We start from the raw sequence: 19,491 nt of genomic DNA, 5'->3' as shown, positions 1-19,491 counted from the left end.
CACACCTCCACTGAATTCCCAGTTATTCAGTTCCACTGACAGGGTAGAATGAAACTCTGGATGATCAAAAATCATTCTCCTTAGCCCTTATATAGTTGGTGTGTCACTGAGCAGACAGGCTAGCCTGGTTACACGTTTTTCTTAGATAGATCTTCAAATTAGGCCCAGTTTCCTAAGCACATCATGGGACAGTTGAAAGAAAGTGCATTTGGAGTCTAAAGGACCTGGGTTGAAATCCCAGGTCTTTGACTCACTATAGTGTGACCTTGGGCAAATCACTGCACCTCAATGGGCCTCAGTTTCTTCTACTGTCAAATGAAGAGTCTGGCCTTAGTGGTCCCTAAGGTTCCTTCTAGCTCTGAAGGAATCTTCTTAAGCTTATTGGCAAGGGGGATGGGAATACACAGAGAAGGTTCCGAGAGGATCCCAAGTTAGTAACCGGGAGCATCCTTGTATCATTAGCTGGTAAAGATCATGGAGGCTAGAAGGTGCTTGAAAAGTCATGAATACAGCCACTTTTCATTACATCTGGGAAAACTGAGGCCCAGACAGAATGAGACCGGCTAGTGCTTGTCCAGGCACATTTCCCAGAATCAAGCAGATTTAGTCATCACCTAACTGACCCAGTCTGTATCACCCACTGAGTGATAGAGAGGAGAGAGCCCAATGAATTTGGAACCCGAAGGCTGAAACTAAATTCTAGCACCAAGACTTTTAACCTGTGTGACCCTGGGAATATAGTTACCCTCTGTGGGCTCCAGGTTTCTCCTCTGCCATATGACTAGGTGCTTAAAGTCTCTCCCAAGCTAAAGACTTCAATTGTAAGCAATGACCTAGTGTCTGGAGCCCCTCTGGGCCTCCTGGAAAAGGCACCTGATTCCCTACCATACACACCCCTCAGTGTGATAAAGTGCCTTCCCCAGGTAGGCCTGGTTGCCATCCAAACTTGGTGTTGATGCAGAGAGGGTGTACCCCTCCTAGGTCCCAATCCCTGGACCTCCAGCTACTAGTCCTCTAGATCCTACTCCCCTACTCCCACCCCCAGGAGAAGACGGTTGATGAAAGCTACACCCTTGCTCCTCTATGGAAGAAAATCACAAGCTGCAAGCCCCTGCTTGGTGTAGGAGGGGTGGGGGGGTGTCAAATAGGGCTGCAGCCCCTGGAAGGTAGTGGGCATCCAGCTTCTCAAAGAACTCCTACTGAAAGTGTCTAGCAGGGCCATGGTAAGGATGCAGCAGGCATGGCCACAGTCACATAGGGAAGGCAGCCCTGAAGCTTGGGGGCTTTGGAAATTTGAAGGTCTGTGTGTCACTATGGAAGAATGTCAGAGATGAGAAAAGGAACGCAGAGTGTATGGGAGGGATAAGGGAAAAGAGGACTTGGAAATCCTAAGGTCTGGCCCAAGGGTTGACAGTCCACCAACAATTCTAGTTAATGTGAGCCTCTCTCTGTTTCAGAGAGAAGGAAGGTGATGGCCGGACAAGGCACCCAGAGGGGGAAGCTACTAGACCCCGGCGACGGTCCCGGAGTTACTCACCGATTCGTAAGAGGCGTCGGGACTCACCTAGTTTCATGGAGCCCAGGCGGATAACCAGGTAGGGGGCCAAAGGTGGGGATGAGAGGGGATGGTCACTGACCAATGAGGACCGTGATCAAGGGTACAGGTGTTGTGGCCATGGCCGTGGGCTCAATGCAAAAGGGACCTGCCTTGAGTGCCTGATCTTGGAAAATAAGAATGAAAAATTCGTCTGAATCCCTGAAAGCTGCAGAGAAAATGTTTTTGACCTCACAAGGTCAAGGATGGGGATAGGAGCCCGGGTCACTGACCAATGCCAGGAATCAGGGCTCTGATGGAAATGGAAATTCAGTGTCAGAGTTGAGAGCTCAGCTCAGGGTTGGAGATCAGGACTCCATGTCAAGGATGGTGGCTCAATGTCTGGGATAGAGGTTCAATGTCAGTAATGGAGGTTTAGTGTCAAAGATAAGGGGTCAGTGCCAGGGATGAGAGCTCAGGGTCAGGGATCAGGGTTCATTGTCAAGGACAGAAGCACAGTGTCAGCTGTGTGCTGGGAATAATGGTTGGGGTGCTGGGGAAAGACGCTTAATGTCCAAAATGGAGACTGAGTATCAGGGCTCAAGGCTCTGTGTTAACACTCATGGGCAAAGGAGTGTGTGGGAGAGAGAGAAGCTCAGCATTGAATCCTATGGATTCAAGGGCTGTCTAAGGAAGAGGATTGGAGAAGTTAGCCAGCCTTTTATCAGCAGGGCTAGGTGAGGTAGGGTCTTCTAAGACTCCTCTCACTCACCCCTAGGGCCTCATTCCCCAGTTGACTTCTTCTTTTTCCCTTCCGTCTCAAGGTTCCACGAGGAGAAAAGCTGTGGCCAGGATGGGGGAGGGGGGGACCGGCTCGGTTACTATGGTAACCTTCCATCAGGACCCTCCCCCATCCCTGAGGGCTGCCTGGAAAATCCATGTGTGAGGTGTTCAGCTCTCTCAGTCTGTCTGTCTGCCTCTGACAAGACTAACCTCTCTACCTAGCTTTCAATCCTCTCTAGGAATTGGGGGAGGGGGAGGGAGGAGAGGGAAGAAAACAAGATCTGGTGGCTAGGAGGTTCTCCCTTTCTTTCAAGCTCCACACGTGCCATTCCCTCCTTCAACTTCCCCCCTCCCAAGCCTTACCACTATATTTCTCTGTAGGTCTATTACAAGGGAAAAACAGCTGACACGATCCCAGCTGCCTGCTCAGGCTGAAGGCAGAGATAGCCTAGCCCTTTGGACATGGATTCCTTCAAAAACCCCTTGAATTGCCCCTGACCCCTGGGATGAGATAAAAATGTCAGTGCCTGCCCTGAAATCCAAGCAATCAGTGGCTTTGTTAGATGCCAATTATGAATTGGGACCCCCCCATCCCCAGAACTGACTGGGACTTAGGCCCCCCTGTTGGTATCTCTCTTGGATGAAGGACTCCCCATCCCAAGCCTCACTTTCTCTCTGTCCACCAGATGCAAGGTGTGAAGACTGAGGATGGTGACTTCTCAATCAAACTCCGAGGCAATGTGATACAGTAAAAAGAGTTCTGGTTTGGGGGTGTGAGGCCCTGGGTTCATTTCCAGGCACTTCCACTTAGTCAATAAACATTATTAAGTGCCTACTGTATACTAGGCACTGTGATAGAAGCTAGTACCACTGTGACCCTGAACGACTTTGCTTCAGTTTCCTCATCTGGAAAATGAGAGGGTTAAACTAGACGGCCTTTGAGGTTCCTTCCAGCTCCCAAACTATGGCCCTACTTTTCCCTTCTGTGAGTGGGAAGAGGCACCAGCTCTGACCACTGGACCATTACTGTCCCTGAATAAGGTGATTCCTGCCCTCCCCCAGGTCAGGCTGCCTCCCCCTCACTAACCCCACAGCGTTTTCCTTCCCTGTATTAACTGGGGTAACTGGGGCACTACCTTCTAATCATTCCTTTCTCCTCTGTTGACCACAGCTACCTGGCTCTAGGCTAACCTCTAGAAACCTGAGCACCTAAGAGGGGAGCAGGGGAAGGGGGAGGGAGACTGGGCACCTAGTTTCTCCTGGGGATGGGGACAAGGGCCCACAGGGTCATTTCCCCAAGATCTGAAAGGTAGAAAATATCCTGGTTCAGTGGAAAGAGCCTTGGACCCAGATTCAAGAGCCCTGGGCTATAGCTGCAGCCCTGAACCCACTGTGTGGCCTTGGCCAAGTCACTTGCCCACTTGGGCCACAGTTTTCTCTTCTGGAAAATGAAGGTGCCTTTGGGGCTTAGGCCACCAATTTCCTTCCCACCCTCTTTGAGTTCCCACAAAATGAACCCAGATAACTGGGTGAATGTGGGGAGAGCAGATGGGTGGAAAATACTTCCTGGATTTGGAAGCAGGGGACTTAATGTTGAACCCCAGATCTGTGTGACCTTGGCAAGTTACTTGACTCTTCTGTGACCTCAGGCTCCTCATCTATAAAATGAGCGGGTTGGACTCAAGGGGATCCGAGGACCCTTTGGGCTCCGGCTCTCCAGGGTCCTATGAGTATTTCCTCTAATGGAAAACATGATTCCCTTCTCCCCCCAGTCCCAGCCCCAGCTTCTCCACCCAAGGGCTCAGGCATGTTCAGCCACGTCAGCCCCGCTGGCTGGGCTTGCTGTGGCAGCTGCTACTGCTGAGTCTGATGCCCTTCCCTTCCCTCTGCAGTGCCCGGAAGCGCCCGATCCCCTACTACCGGCCCAGCCCTTCCTCCTCCTCCTCCTCCTCCAGCTCCTGGAGCAGCCACACCTATAGCCGCAGTCGGAGTGGCAGCCACAGCCCAGACAGCTACAGCAGCCGCAGTGGGAGCCGCAGCCGAACCCGGAGCCCCTCCAGAACCCCCAGTCCCAGCCCCAGTCCCAGCTACAACAGCCGCAGCAGCTCGGAGAGCGGTGGCTTCTGACCCCCCGAGAGGTCCATGCTCCCTTTCCCTTGGATGCCCGCTCCTTCCTGCTCCTACTCGAGAGCCCCCACCCCCACCTACCCCTGGCCCAAGAGACCCAGCTTGGTTGGGTTCAGAGGACCAGGAGGCAGGACAGAGCCAGGGGGGAGGGGCAGGTGGAGCCATTCTCCTGTGGGGTGTGGGAAACTTTCCCCTGCATACCCACTCACTCCTACCACCGCCAGCTCTGTTCATATTTCTTCACACCCCACAGGGTGGACCCAGGTATCTGGGCAGCCCAGGCCAAAGGCCCTGCTAGGCCAAATTCACCCATTCCATCTATCACTGTCATCCTCCAAACCAGCACCAGGGAGAGCTCCTATCTCCAGTTTGGGGGCAAAGAAAAGCGCAACCAACAGGTGGATGGAGACTCTTGCCCCCTGAATTGGCCCCAGGTCAGGGAGTGTCCAGGGGGGACTCAGCCTGGCTGGGGAAGATTCTCCCCCCATCCTCTCACCCCTTTTCCTCTGACCCTGTTGTACAAGGTTGGGTTGGCAACAGGGGAACTCTGTCCTTATGGGAATGGGGTTGGTGCACCCCAGAACCCCAGAGACCTCTGCCCAATTTGGGCACAGGGCCTGATGACAAAGATCGGGATCCTATTGCTTCCAGAAGGTGCCCTCTCCATTCCTTGGGGTTGGGCACTGCCCCAGAGCACCAAGAGCCACCGAACACAGGACGTGCTCAATCCCTGCCCCCAAGTCCTACTCTGCCCTGAGCCACCCACCCCACGGGGAAGGGGACTTCCTGGGGAGCTGGCACAAGGAGATGAAACCCCTCCCTCCCAGAATGTATCCGAAACCCCCTTCCCCTCCCTGTTTGGTTGGCAGAAGACATGAGGCCTGGTAACTCCCTTCACATCTACCTCCCTCTCTCAGACCTTTTCTTTCCCTTAGCCATCTGGACTTTCCTTTGGCCTTCTCTTGGGGGAACTCAATGCTTGATGTCCAGAAATGCTCCTGAAAAAGAGAGCATCTGGCTTCAATTCCCATTAGAAACAACCGGGAGAGACGGTCCAACAATACAGTGAGTAGGACCTAGATCAAACGAAAGGAAAGACTCCCTGACCATTGAACCATGGGGCCATTCATGGAGTGATCCCAAGGTGACCTCTAGTGATTCCAAGGCAGGAGACACAGCCTAAGGTAGCTGAAGGGGCACATACCCAGAGGCAGAGGAATGGAGTAGTTGACCTTCCCACTCCAAGAAACAGAGATGGACATGGGGCGGGGGGAGGTGCAAGTGACCACATCAGTCTGATGGTTGGACTCAGGAAAGAAACCTCACCCAGAATGTCCTTTCTCCCTCCCCAGGGCTAATATCCCCTGCCATTATGAATTCTGTCTGGGTTGTAGCTCCATCTGCTAAGCCTTCAGCATGGTCCTCCTCTGGGGTAGACAACCCTTCCCTGCATATACACTCATCTCTTTCATCTGACAGGCCCTGGGGTCTCCAAATCTGGTCCTGAGAAGTGACTCCAATTCCAATGAGACCTACAGAGACAGTCACTTGAAGGGGGCTAGTTAACCCTCAAAGTTGGACTCAGAGCCTCAAAGGGACTGTGAATTCCAGGGCCAGTATTACTCTAAGTGAGCAACGCTCCCCTCCCCCAGGGAACTAGGCTGCTATGTAATTTATTTATTAATTTATTTATTTGTGTCTTATTTATTCTCCCCCAGGCCTTGAAGGCCAGGACCACTCCTCTCCCCACCACATACACCCTATCCACCTTGCCAGGCCAGGTGTCAGGGTCTCTGGCCCTTGCTGCTCTTTCCCTGGGGGAGAAGGTCTCTTCCTCACCACCCCCACCCCAGGCACACATCGCTCTGGCCCTGGCATGGGGGTAGGGCCCTAGGGACCCCACCTCCCCTTGTTCCCTCTCAATTCCCCCAGCACTCCCTCATCCCTTCTGATCCCCACCCTCTACCCAGGAGCTGTGCATCAGGGATATCACCAAGTCTTCCTCAGTCCAGTCAGTGTCCATCTGGGGGGGAGGGAGAGGGGGTAACCTGACCCACAGTATGGAGAACAAGTCTGTGCCCTGTCCCCTCGGGTAGGCCAGGATGCTCTTCTGTTTCAATCCGCTTTGAGACGGGATTCAGCCTGGCTTTTCCTTTCATTTTTCTTTTATTTCTTTCTGATCCTGAGTCGAGGTGTAGTTTCCTTGAGATGGTTGGAATACAATAAAATGCAAAGTATACACTGTCCTGGTCATGTGGGGTGAGCGTTCAGTTGTTCCCTCACATGTGGGGGCTGGCTTTTATTTTATTTTTTTCAACGGGGAAGTTGTTTTGTTTTTGTTTTTGTTTTTGTTTGTTAGCTAATTTGTTATAGAGTACCAGTTCCAGAAAGAACATTAGAGGTCATCGAATCCAATCCCCCTCACTTTACTGATCAATCAACAAGCATTCATGTTCCAACTATGGGCCAAGCACAGTGCTAGGCACTGGGAACACAAAAGATGTGAAAAAAAAAAAATGCAGACACTCAAGTAGCTTACATTCTACCATGTGTGTGGAGGTGGGAGGGAGATAACAAGTATATATGTAAGTGTATACAAAACAAATATAAAGAGAATAAATACGGACAAATACTAGGTAGTTGAGGCAAGACAGTACTAGCAGTTGGGAAAAGCAGGAAAGGCTTTATGGAGAAAGTGATGCCCAAGCAAAGTCCTGAAGGAAGAGAAGAACTCTGTGCAGTAGGACTGAGATGAGTTTCCGAAGACACCCAAAGGAGGAAACTGAGGCCCAGAGAGGGGAACTCATTTGAGCATGATGAACTCACAGAGACCCCTGCCTGCCTTCTCTTCCTGTGCCCTTCCCCACCTCTCTCCCTTTGAGCATCCTTTCACATGTTTGCTACCCCTCTCCCATATTTGTCCCTTCCTATAGCCCTGGTTTGACCTGTCTAGACAAAAGAGTCTGATCATTTCATTCCCTCTGAAGTATGAGAGATTGTGGAACCTAGAGAGGGTAATGTTGAATCCAAAGGACTGAATTCCTAATAGTAGAATCTGGCGTCCGTGAGGGAAGTCTCTGAAGGGAGGGAGTAGCTCCATACGGCTTGCCCTACTATCTTTGATTTCAGTCCAATTCAACAAACATTTATTAAGCACCTAAGTGTGGCCCAATGAAGAGAAAGCTGGTCTTGGAGTCAGGGAGACCTGGGTTCAACCCCCCACTTCTGACACATTGGCTGTATGACCCTGGACAAGTCATGTAGCTTCTGTTGCTGAGGTAGTTCTTTAAGATTATACAATGCAGAGGAAAGAATTTTCCTCCCTGGGAGTTCCCTACATCCAGGAAATCACAGACTCAGGGAAAAAAACCCAAAACAGTTCCTGTCCTCAGGGAGCTTATACAAACAGTATTCTACTGAAGAGATCAGTATTGATAGATCATTATCAATCACTATGGACAGATCACTAACTACAATTTCAGAATTCAAAGGGCACTTAGAAGTGTGGGAATCTGAAAGTGTCTCATGGGGAAGATGACAAGTGCATGGCCCCCAGGAGTCTAGTTCAACCATCTACCCCTAGACAACAGGGTGTAGGTGGGGTGAGGAGAAGGAGAGTTGCCAAGGGAAGGGAAAGAATTCTCAGGTGACTCACAGGCTCTTTAGCCTCACTGCCTGTGGTTATGGAGAAATAATGATCTGAAGACTGTCAGAACCAAACCTGGAGGCTGTGTCCAGGGAATGGGGAAGGGGGACACCCTATTTTCAGGGTTGAGACAGTAGTTTGCTGTTTACTGGGCTTTTTGAGTCCCTCATAGCTTAATGAAGAACGGTTTGAAATGTTCCCTTTCCAGTAGGGAATAGGGATGAGGAATCCCAACCCCGTTCTCAAAACAAAGAGGCAGCTTCCCCCTTCCCTTTTCTTATTCTCTGAGAGAGCAATCCAGCCCCCCCCCCAGACCAGATCTGCCCCTCATCTCCGTTTACTTGTAGTGCCTTACATATATCAGTTTCCTCATCTCCCTTTCACACCTTCCCACGGTAGTCAAGGACTGCATCCACCATTGCTAAGCATAGGATGCTGTGCCTTGTTACCTACCTGACTGCTGGCATTAGACTGTTGCTCCAGGTCCAGCAGTGAGAGTGGTGGAGGCCCAGGATGAAGGAGGGGAGGACTGAGAGCACAGATTACCGTCTTGGGTGGGGGCTTCCATAGATGATGCAGGCAGTCAGATTGTGTGGTCCTAAGGGAGAACAATGCATGGGAAGAGGCTGACGATGCCAAGTTCTAACAGGAGGAGGCAGCAAGGACTTCAGGTGTTGACTTGGGATAGGGCTGGATAAGGGCAGGGCAGTGCTGAGGGGATATGTGCAGCTGAAGTGGCTCTAACAGCAAACTGCATTTAAGAGTTGAGAGTTGCACAGGGGCCAGAGACTTTGAAAACGTGAGTGAGGGTTTCTTCTGTTCCCTCAATGGCTCCGAGGAAAAGAGTATGAAATTTGTCAAGTCCCTGAGGCAAATTACACACAGGTGGGGAGCTTGATTTAAGGGACAGGGGCTCCCTGCTGGACATGGAAAGGTGGAGTCAGTACTGAATATGGGGGTTCAGTGTCAGGAATCTTTAAACTCACTATCAGAGACATCCTCATTGCTGGGGCTGAAGGCTCAGGATCAGGGATACAGGTTCCTTGTCTAGGATGCAGAATCAATGTCTGGAATGGGGGTTCAGTGTCAGGGATAGAGGACTTGATTTCAGGAAAGGAAGCTCAGGGCTGGCGATAAGACTCGGTCATGTATAGTCTAATGGAAAAGTCTAATGAATGTTAGGCTGTACAGACTCAGTGAGACCTCAATTTGGCTTTCATTTATGTCTTTCTATCCCCCTAATAAATGCAGATTGATTGATTGGGGAACGTACTACATGTCTACCCTCTGCCTTTCATCTTCAAAGGCTAGGGGAGGGGAGGCTCTGCCCTAGGCTGGGCAGGATCCAGCCCTCAAGGTCTCCCTCAGCAGCTACAGAAGTTGTTGGCCCCACTATTCCCAATCTTGCCCCACCCCCTCCTTTAATATCTGATGCAACGTGAGTCAGCAGGCTGGAGTTGGGGGTGGAGGTAGGGGAGAGGATCCAGGACACTGAACCATCCAATGACAAAGGTGGAAAGAGGCCTTAAAGCTCATCTTGTCCAACCCCTTTGTTTTCCAGATGGGGAAACTGAGTCCTGGGTGAGGCCACTCCCAGTGGTCTCCTATCTCTCAGTCTTCTGTCTCTTCCCTTGCACCACGTAGTGAGGTGGGGATGGAGGCTCCTCCGACTCACTCTCCCACAAAGCTGCCCCTGCCATGGCCATGGTTCCCAGAGGCAGGAGCAGTGTACTGCTTGGCCGGTCAAATGCTATTTTTCTGAGAGGAGAATCCTCCCCCTTAGGCCAGGGGAGGGGCAGAGATGAAAAAAAAAAAAGATTTCTTGGAGCCTGCCCTGGGGAAACTGCCCTGCCCCACTGCCCCCTTGGGTGACTCCCCACTTGGGGCTTTGGGGCCCCAAAGTCCATCCCCATCCCGCCCAACTCCTGTCGGCCCCTCCAGGGGGTAGCCTCCCGGAGCTGGGCCAAGTGGAAGAAATTAAGTACGGGAGAGGGGGTCAGGGATTGGGCTCTAGCTCAGACTCAAGGTGCTGTAGGGACCCTGCTGGAGCTGGAGAGGCTCAGGAGAGTGTTTTTTTCCTTGGGCAGATTCATGACTCCCCCAGGTGGGCATTCCCTCAGGGGCATATGCCATATCCCTGCTGAGGGACCCTTGGTCACAGTTCCCCACCAAAAGTGTACCACTCCACGTGGTTCCTCTGGAGCACTGGGTGCCCTGGCAGCCCCGAGGTTGTCAAAGGGCCCAAGGATCTCAGACCTAGAAATGGAAGGGACCTTAGGGCTACTTAGGCTAAACGCCTCAATTCAGGCTCAGCCCACTGCCTTTTCTGAGTCTGCCATCCCCCGACAATGTCCTTGGCAAGGCTTCTCACATAAAAGTTGTCATTAGTATTTGGATCACCTGCCACTCATGAAATTGGGGGAAGGGAGTATGCACAACAATATTGTCATGGGAAAAATAAATCTGATCCTTCGGGAGAGGGCATAGTGGGGCCTGGCTCCAGAGACCTTGTCTATGGGCACAGTGGTTTCTCCTAAACTTTCTGTGGTCATAAGGTACAATTTGAAATAGGCTCCCCACCGCTCCCAATTCTCCTCCCCCTTCTCTCACACACTCTAGATAGTCAGGGATGGGGGTTGCTACAACCCTCCCCCATCCAAACTGCAGGCCCCCTCCTCACTGCTGTCCCCAGAGCTGTATAGTAGGTGGTAGGCGTGACTGTGCCTTTGCTTTCCTAAGGAAATCCTTTAGAGCTGGGCTGCCTTTCTCAAAAACAAAACAAAATAATTTTTTAAACCCACAGTTTTGTTTTGTTTTGTTTTGTTTTTAAATATCTCTTCCTCCTTGGAGGTATTAGAATCAGAAAACTAGAGTCCTAAAAGACCTCAGAGGTCATCTAGTCCAACCACAGTATTTTACAGATGAGGAAACTGAGACCCAAAACAGGGGACTTATGTGCCCAAAGTCACACAGAGAAAGGGTCAGAGGTGGAATTGGAACACAAGCCCTCTGTTTCCAAAGCTAGTGCTTGCTCTCCATGGCACCACACTGCCTCTACAAGAGTAGAATGTCCCAGCCAAATCCAGGGGTCTTAGAGATCATTTAGTCCAAACTCCTCAATTTACATAAAGGCAGCTCGATGTTGGGAAAATGTCATTGAACTTGGAAGAAAGAGAGCATTGAACTGGGTACAGAGATAGAAACTGGGACCAAGAGGAGGCAAGTGACCTGTTCAAGGTCACACAGTATGCTCTTGGCATTAGTGACAAAGCTGGAACTGGTGACTCCCAGTTTAGGGCTCTCTCCTCGAAGATATGTAATAATAATGGTGGGATAGAGACTGGCCCTGCGGGAATTCATTGCTATGGGGAACTCCCACGTGAAGAAAGTCTCTCCACCAATGCAGGTCAGCACCTTCTTTGAAATATATAGTCTTAGTTTCCTAGAGATTAAACAACTTGCTCAGGGTCACACAGCCAGGATGTGTTAGAGGGATGACTTGAACCCATATTTTCCTGGCTCCAAGTCCAGGTCTCTACCCACTCCTCCAAACAGCTAATAATAATTATAGACATTGTTATATTGATTCTTTATGAACTCTTGAATCTCACAGCAACCCCAGATGAGCTGTGCTACTAGTATCCCATTTTAGAGATGATGAAACTGAGGTTGCTTACTCCTGTGTGCCCTTAGGCAAGTCATGTAACCCTCCTGAGTCTCAGTTTCCTCATCCGTAGAGTGGGATTGCTTAGATGGCTTCTACATCCCCTTCCAGCTCTGTCTCCTACAACCTGCCCAGGGCCCCACTTTCAGTGAGCCAGGATTCAAGCCAGGCTTTCCAAACATGCCCAGCACCTTCTCTGCCCCAGAAAACTTTTCGTCTTAGAGCAGCCCGATCTCTAAAAGGAGATGAGGAAGTGAGGAGGACTTAGAGGGACCCAGTAAGGCAGGGAGATACACAAGGAGATGTGAGATGAGAGGTCAAGTCCTGAGCTAGGTGGGGAATGGGGACCGCCAAGTTTGGCTGTGGGAGCACAGTTCAGTTTGTGCCTGCTTAGTGCTCCTCTCCCACCCCCAAGACCCAGCAGAGTAGGAAAAGCAAATCAAGGCTCATAGGATAAGAGAATTTAGAGCTGGAAAGTCATCACAGCATCATATCAACTCAGAGGTTACCTAATCCAAACCCCTCATTGCACTGGTGAGGGGAAGTGATTTACCCAGGAGCACACAGCTAGTAAATGACAGAGCTAAAACTCCTACCCAGTTCTCCCTACCCAGTTCTCCCTCCCCGTCCAACACCTTTCCTGCTGCCACCTGGACTCTCTTCCCAATTCTGTCATTAAGTCACAGTGTGACCTTGGGCAAGTCGCTTTCTTGCTCTTGGCCTCAGTTTCTTCCTCTATAAAATGAGAGCTTGGAGCAGATAACTCTAAGCTGGTTGGACTGATGACTTCATGGCACATGGACAGACTATTTCCATGGCAGGCAGTCATAGACACAAAGAGTAGCTGGCCTCGGAGAAAGTTTTTTTCTCAGATTCATGCGCCTCCAAGTTCACTCCTCAGCATCCAGTGTGACTCCAGTGGTGGCTTACTTCCTCAAGGCTCTAGCTCTGAGCTGATCCCTTTGGTCTCCTTAATGGCCCTCCTTTCATTCTCTAAATGTCCTTTCTACTCTCTCCCTCTGGGCTCCAGCCTACACCTAGAACCTGGTCTACACTTGGACCTAGTCTTATTTTTGATGGAAGAGAGAGGTGAGCATTGACCAAGGAGAACTCTCAAGGAAGAACTCACCTACTACAGCCAGGGATTTAGGGGGTAGCTGGAACAAATCTATCTGCAGTCAGGATGTCCCCAATTCATGGGGGTTGGGGGGAGAGGGCATGAGTTTGGAGGGATGGGACAGGTCGGACAAAGGACAGACAGATCCAAGCGATGCTGGCTCTTAGGTCTAATCCCAGTTTAGCCTCTGACAGCTGTGTGGTTCCGCTGGTTTCCAGACCTCTTGATGGGTGGGTACAGTTCTCAAGGACAAGGGGAGGGGAGGATGAAAGGAGATTTAACCTGCCGAGTGCTTTGGAGCCCACACCCACAGAACACAGCTGGCGTTGGTCGTGAGTTACAAAAGGCTTTGAGATTCTAACTTGAAAGAGGTCCAGAAGCTGACAGCTTCCTCCTCCCAATGAGGAGAGACTCCCAGACCCCACCCAGGGCCAAGGTTAGCAGGGAAGATTGACACTCCCTGTGGTTTCTGATCTCACCTATTTTTCAGAAAACATGGTTGGGTGGGGCTTGGGAGAACCAAGAGCCAAGCTGCATAGAAGCAGATCAGAATTCCTGACCCTCCATCCCTGCTCTTCCCCATCCCAAGAGGACTGGACAAAAGAGGAGGCAGGAGAGGAGGTTGCTCAGTGGAAATACAAAGGCATCCACAGGAGGCAGCTAGGTGGCACAGTGGATGGAGCACTGGCCCTGGAGTCAGGAGGACTAGTTCAAATCTGGCCTCAGACACTTGACACTTACTAGCTGTGTGACCCTGGACAAGTCACTTAACCTCGTTGCCTCAAAAAAAGAAAAAAGAAAGAAAGAAAGGCATCCACAAACACCCTCATCCATTGTTTAAAGATTCTAGGGCTCACCTCCTCTACCCTTCAACATAACCTCGTCTGATGCCCACACCAGCCCCGCCCTTGGCTGTAGTAACCTGGTGGTGGGAGGAGAGAGTCAGTGGGGACAATTCACATTGAAGAATCCTGCTTGGATTATTTTGTTTTCTTTCCTTGGATTATTCTTGTTTTCCTAAATTGGAAAAGATCTAAGGCTATGGGGAGATGAGGGCAGGGTAAACTGTGTGTATTTTCTACCCTTCTGCGCCCTTTCTTCCAGATTGCTCAAAGCACTTTATAGGTGTGATCTCACCAGCCTTGACCCAGCCCCCTTGGGAAGGGACCTGTTGTGGGTTTCAATCATCTGTCTCATCTCTGAGCTTGGAGCCTTTTACGGGCTTTACGGGCTTGAGCTCACTCATTCTATTTCTCCAGTTCTCCTTGACCTGGGGGGGGGGGGGGGGGGGAGAGAGACACTGATGAGTAATAGGAGCAGAGATTTAGATCTTACATAGAACTTCGAGATCACCGGATCATAGGATCATAACCAGCTGGAGGGGACTTCTGAGGTCATTTAAATGTCCAAACCCTTCATTTTAAAATACGAGGAAACTGAGACCCCAAAGAGTTAGGGGCGGGAGGGGGGCTGGAGCCCTTCACAGCAGCTTAACTCTAGAGCTGGAAGTGACTTCAGAGGCTGTCTGGCTATTTTACAAAAGAGGAAAATGAGGTCTGAGCAGGTGAATGACTTGCCTAAGGTCACACAGACATGATATCAGAGGTAAGATCTGAACCTCAGATTTTAGGGAATTCTTTCCATAGAGTATCCACAGAGGACAAATTAAGGCTTTGAAAAATGGAAGACTTTGCCCTGTGCTACCCAGTCTAGAGGATGAAGAGGATGCTGTATTCTCAGCCTCTTTGATAGAGACTATCCCAATCCCTGCCCCACCTCCTCATGCCATTTTATACTGGGGTGTTTGCTGTATTTCACAAGAATAGATCTTGGGCGTCCCCAGCTTCCCAACCTCCCTGGGAAGTGGGAGGTCAATGTGTGTGTGCCTTTTGTCAGGAATTAGGGTCATGTCATAGGGATAGCCATAGCTAAGAGCTAACTCAAGCTTGGGCAGGGGTGGGGTTTGAGGACAGCAGATGGACAGGGGCAGGGGGTGAGTGCAGAGGATAAGGAGGGGAGGAAATACCCTGGGAGAGAAAGGGGGGGGGTGGGCAGAATAGGAAAAGCGGCTGAGATCCAAAGCTGAGGCTTTTTAAAGTTAATGAACTAGAGGATAGTCCGATGTCTTTCTCACTCCCCACTCCCTTTGTATTGCCCTCCTCCCCAAGTATCCTCCTATCAGGGTATAGAGTTAGGAGTAACGTGGTTCTATTATTGACAATTTATAATGGGGTGACCTTAGGCGAGTAGCTAATTCCTAGAGCCTCAGTTTCCTCCTCGGCAAAATGGGAAGAGGGGCTTTAAGATTTCCTCCAGCTCTAAACTTTATGCACCTACAAGTTTCCTGGTTCAAATCCCTGTTCTGCGTGTCCCTGGCAAAGTTGCAACCTTTTCTGGGTAATGGGGGGAGGCACCTCCTTGAGGGGGGTGTCATAGATGGGGGGGGGGCAACCCAGTCACACCCTGTTCCCTGGGACACTCAGCTAAACCTGTACTCTCTGTACTCTGGACAGGGTCTTGGCCCAAGTGCCTGGGAAAGCCGGAATGATAGAGGACATTCTCTCCCCCATCCCCCAGCCTCTCACCACCTTCCCCTCTTCCTTCCTTCGCTTTCCAGAAAGATGAGTGAAGGTTCGAGGTTTGGGGCAGGGCTTGGACTTGTTTTCCCTCCCTCTTTCCTTCTCTCTCTCCCTCCCCAAGGAATCTAAGGGGGTGGACGTTGTCCTAGCCCAGCCCCCCTGCTCCCGCCCCCCAGGCTTTCTGCCCCAGTGTAATTACCATTAATAGAGTCTTGAGACCGCCTGCTAAAAATAACTGGCTCTGACTCTTTATAGCCAGGGCCAGCCCAGCTTAGACACTCAGTCCCAGAGCTCCAGGGGAGAGTTGTAGGTACTGAGCATTACCCACCTACCGCTAAGAATTCACCATGACTGAGAGACGAGTTCCCTTCACCTTTCTCCGAAGCCCCACCTGGGACCCCTTCAGGGACTGGTACCCAGCCGGCAGCCGCCTCTTCGACCAGTCCTTTGGACTACCCCGCCTTCCAGAAGACTGGTGTCAGTGGCCCAGCCACACCAGTTGGCCAGGCTATGTCCGGCTGCTGCCCAGCCCTGTGGCTGAGCAGGTTCCTGCTGCCGCTGCTGCTGGGCCCCTGGTACCCCCAGCCCCTGCCAGCCAGGCCTATAGCCGAGCACTCAGCAGGCAGCTGAGCAGAGGGATGTCAGAGATCCAGCACACAGCTGACCGCTGGCGGGTGACCCTTGATGTCAACCACTTCGCCCCTGAGGAGCTGACCGTGAAGACCAAAGATGGCGTGGTAGAGATCACTGGTGAGCAGGCATCCCAGCACCTTACCCCATTTCTCCGTCTTGCCCCTGGGCATTACTGACTACCAAGTGGGCCCAGTTTGGGGGCAGAGATGGAAGAGTGATAGCCCTGGCTATTGGCTTAAGGGGAAGGGAGGCTTGGGAGGAGGGGGGAAGCATTCCTCCTGAGCCTTCAGAGGAGGAATATTGAAAATGCTATCAGCTGCTGGCTGTCCTGGGATAGGGCGGGGTATGGGGGCCTGGGGCTGGGTGGCAGGGCTGGATCCCCCAGACTCTGGGGCAGGAGGTGATAGGTTAATCAGGGGGCCTTAGTCAGAGCCCCCTCCCAGCATCCTTCCCCCCTACCCTCATCCTGAAGAAAGCTGGCACACGCTGTCCTCTCTGCCTGGACTTGCAGAGAGAAAACATGTTTATTGCTGCTGCACATGAGGGAGGAAGGAACCTAGATAGGACTTGGTTCAGAAACCTTTCCCCCCAAATGCCAGACTCAAACTCCACCCCCAGGCCCCCTGCAGGACTGAGTCCCAATTTCTTCAGCAGATTGTCATGCTTTCCCCACTAAACATTAGTAGGAAAGCTAGTGGACAAGTACTTATTAAGTGCTTACTGTGCTCTAGGCACTGTACTGAGCACTGAGGATATTAAGTGCCTACTATGTGCCAGGTGCTGTACTGAGCACTGGTGATACAAGGGAAGGCGAAACCCCTCCTTTGCTCTGAGCCCAAACGTCTGCCTGCCTTTAGAACCTTCTGATCCTGACTCTGTCCAGGACCGTGGGGCCCCATTTAAACTCCCATGCCTGGCTCCAACCTCTCAGCCCTAGAGGCTGGAGGTACTTTCAGCTCCTTCCATTACTGAAGGCTTCAGAGAAAACTTCATATCCCTCTTCAAAAGCCTCACTGGCATTTGGATGGCCATATACCCCTACCCCTTCAGGCAGTGGCACAGTGGGCGGTAAATGGGGAGGATCCCCCCCAACAAAAACTCCCCAGTCAAGAGAAGGGAATTCTCAAAGGGTTGTGGAAAAACACTGAATCTTCAGCCAGAGGCTCTGAGTTCAAAAGTTTGGCTCTGCTATTTGCTGTGTAATCTTGGAAAGAGTCATTTCCTTGCTCTGGGCTTCTATTTCCTCTTCTATTAAATGATAATCTCTAATGTGATTCTATGAGAGAACAGCTGGGGAGGGAGGGTGGATGGTATTACTGTGTATCTCCCAGAGGCTCCCAAGGCTTCATTTGTTTCTCTCCCACCTCCCCCAGGCAAACATGAGGAGAGACAAGATGAGCATGGATTCATCTCCAGATGTTTTACTAGGAAATATACGTGAGTATTGGGAGAGGGAGTTGGCCCTTGGGGAGAGGTCTCCAATTCCTGGTCGTACCCCCTTTTATTCCCAACTATGCCTACTTCCCTCTCCCATGTTCACCCCCCCCAATAGACCCACTCCAGACTGATGGCAGGGTCTGGTGGCAATTGTCTGGGCCTTAAGTCTTAGTGTGTGCCCAATCCTTTGTTCTTCTGCTTCTTGACCCAAGGTTAGAGAGAAAGCATGGTGCAGAATTTGGAGGCTAGAAAGATCTGCATTCAAATCTCACCTTTGCCACCTATTAGCCATGCGACCCTGGAACAGTTATTTGATTTGAGTCTCAGTTTCATGAACTTTAAAAATTGGGCTACATGACCTGAAAGGTCTCTTTTTGGGGTAAAGCTATTATCTATATGAATATAAATGGGTCCCTATGATGGGAATGGAGGCTTTGCTACAGATAGGAACTCAGTTGCCAAGACTGAAGCCTTGTTGTTGGTGATAGGAACTCAGTGCTAGGGGTAAGGGCTCACAGCATCAACTATGCCCCTTCCAAAAAAAAAAAAAGGCTCCATATATTTGGAGTCTAGAGGGGTAGTGTGTCACACTGGGCAGAAAGCCAGCCTTGAAGCCAGAAAGACAGGGGTTCAAGATCCCCTCCTCCAACACATCCTGGCTGTGTGACCCTGGGTAAGTCACTTCATTTCTCAATGTCTTAGGTAACTCTCTAAAACTTTAAGGTTCAGAGAAGGAGTCAGCCTAAATTATTAATGGATGTTTCTTCACCCAGAAGTTCCTATACCAATGAAATCCCTAATCCAGCCCCTAATCCTATATCAGACGTCTATATACTCTACCGGGACTAGAGGAAATACAAAAGTGAGAGAAGACATGGGCCTGGCCTCCCTAAGCTTCTGACAGACAGTCCTGGCTTCCCTAGCAATGGCTTTGCACCTCAGGCCTCTCTGTCCTTTCTCTCTCAGCCTGCCTCCTGGTGTAGACGCCACTTTGGTTGTGTCTTCCTTGTCCCCTGATGGGACACTGTCTGTGGAAGCCCCTCTTCCGAAGCCTGCCATCCAGTCTGCAGAAGTCACCATCCCGGTCACCTTTGAATCCCGTGCTGAGATTGGAGGTGGCGAGGCCAAGAAGTCAGAAGGGGCAGACGCCAAGTAGAGAGCCCAGGCCCTGAGTCCAGTGGGAGGCCCTCGTTCTCTCCTGGGATGATGCCTTGAAGCGTACCTGTCAGTCTGCTTGCTTTCTACCTCTACCTACCCCATCCTTGCTATTTTATACTGGAACAGTTACTGTGTTTCCTAAATAAAGCTGGAAAAAAAAAAACCATAATGATGGTACTGACTGGGTCTCCGCTGGGGGGAGCTAAGGAATCTGAAGCAGGTTGGTTGGTGCTTACCAATTCAATTCAATTGGACAAGTATATATTAAGCACCTACTATGTGCCAGGAACTGCATTAGGAATTGGAAGTATGAAAACAAAAACAAAATTTCTAGGGTTGTAGACAATGTGAAAAGGGATAGTGGGATATGGTGGGTTTAGGACAGCTGGTGACTTTGTGGAGCCCTAAGCTTCTTAACAGTTTTATCAAATAGATAGATGAAAAAGCATGGGAGATACAAAGAGAAAAGTAAGACGAGCCTTGCTCTCATGGTGCTTGTGTTCTACTAAGGGAGAGAAATGTGTAGAAGTTTCAGGTGGAAATCATTTGGATGGGAATGTCCCATGATCCTTACCATGGCAAAACTGATGGTGATGTATATTCAGTAATGACATCTTCACTGAGAAGACCATAGCAAGTGCTCTAGAGAGCCAGATATCTTAGAAGTCTCCAGTTCTAGGGATAGTGGTCTTCCAACCCAACTGTACAAGATGGACTATAGGGTGTCTGTGTCACCCTCATTAGGAGGCTACAGGTGGCTGTGGTCCTTTGATGGGGCCCCTGGGGAAAGAGGTATGTGAAGGGCTCTGAAGG

General features: G+C 50.7%; 2 protein-coding genes across 8 annotated transcripts in view; both read left to right on the top strand.

Moving 5' to 3' along the window:
• Window positions 1–6,683, top strand: part of SRRM3 (serine/arginine repetitive matrix 3) — a 58,017-nt gene extending 51,334 nt beyond the window's left edge. Inside the window, exons 2-4 of one of the 7 annotated variants that reach the window (XR_003569091.1) lie at window positions 1,458–1,595; window positions 2,359–2,476; window positions 3,004–4,298. Coding sequence is in view for 1 of the 7 variants with exons in the window: in XM_027862419.1 (XP_027718220.1) it covers window positions 1,458–1,595; window positions 4,210–4,444 (373 nt within the window). In the remaining 6 variants the exon portion in view is untranslated. Of the gene's footprint in view, window positions 1–1,457; window positions 1,596–2,358 lie in introns of all 7 variants that reach the window. The other 6 variants (XR_003569090.1, XR_003569089.1, XR_003569088.1 and 3 more) reach the window with 6 other exon arrangements.
• Window positions 6,684–15,663: 8,980 nt separating this feature from the next.
• On the top strand, window positions 15,664–18,847 carry HSPB1 (heat shock protein family B (small) member 1). Its single transcript, XM_027861425.1, has 3 exons — window positions 15,664–16,200; window positions 17,457–17,520; window positions 18,487–18,847. Exons 1-3 carry the CDS (start codon window positions 15,798–15,800, stop codon window positions 18,674–18,676), a joined length of 657 nt encoding a protein of 218 aa, XP_027717226.1. The 5' UTR covers window positions 15,664–15,797; the 3' UTR covers window positions 18,677–18,847.
• Window positions 18,848–19,491: the final 644 nt, after the last annotated feature.

The sequence above is a fragment of the Vombatus ursinus genome, unplaced genomic scaffold (genome assembly GCF_900497805.2).
Source record: "Vombatus ursinus unplaced genomic scaffold, bare-nosed wombat genome assembly UNPS02014768.1, whole genome shotgun sequence".
Taxonomy (NCBI): Eukaryota; Metazoa; Chordata; class Mammalia; order Diprotodontia; family Vombatidae; genus Vombatus; species Vombatus ursinus.
Note: the sequence above shows the minus strand (reverse complement) of the source record. Positions and strands in the feature narration are given on the sequence as shown.

Bases quoted from the DNA above. Each gene is read 5' to 3' on its own strand.
- HSPB1 (XM_027861425.1), top strand. From the start codon at position 15,798: ATGACTGAGAGACGAGTTCCCTTCACCTTTCTCCGAAGCCCCACCTGG. The intron at 16,201-17,456 runs GTGAGCAGGCAT...CACCTCCCCCAG, and splicing joins TGGCGTGGTAGAGATCACTG to GCAAACATGAGGAGAGACAA. The intron at 17,521-18,486 runs GTGAGTATTGGG...TTTCTCTCTCAG, and splicing joins TGTTTTACTAGGAAATATAC to CCTGCCTCCTGGTGTAGACG.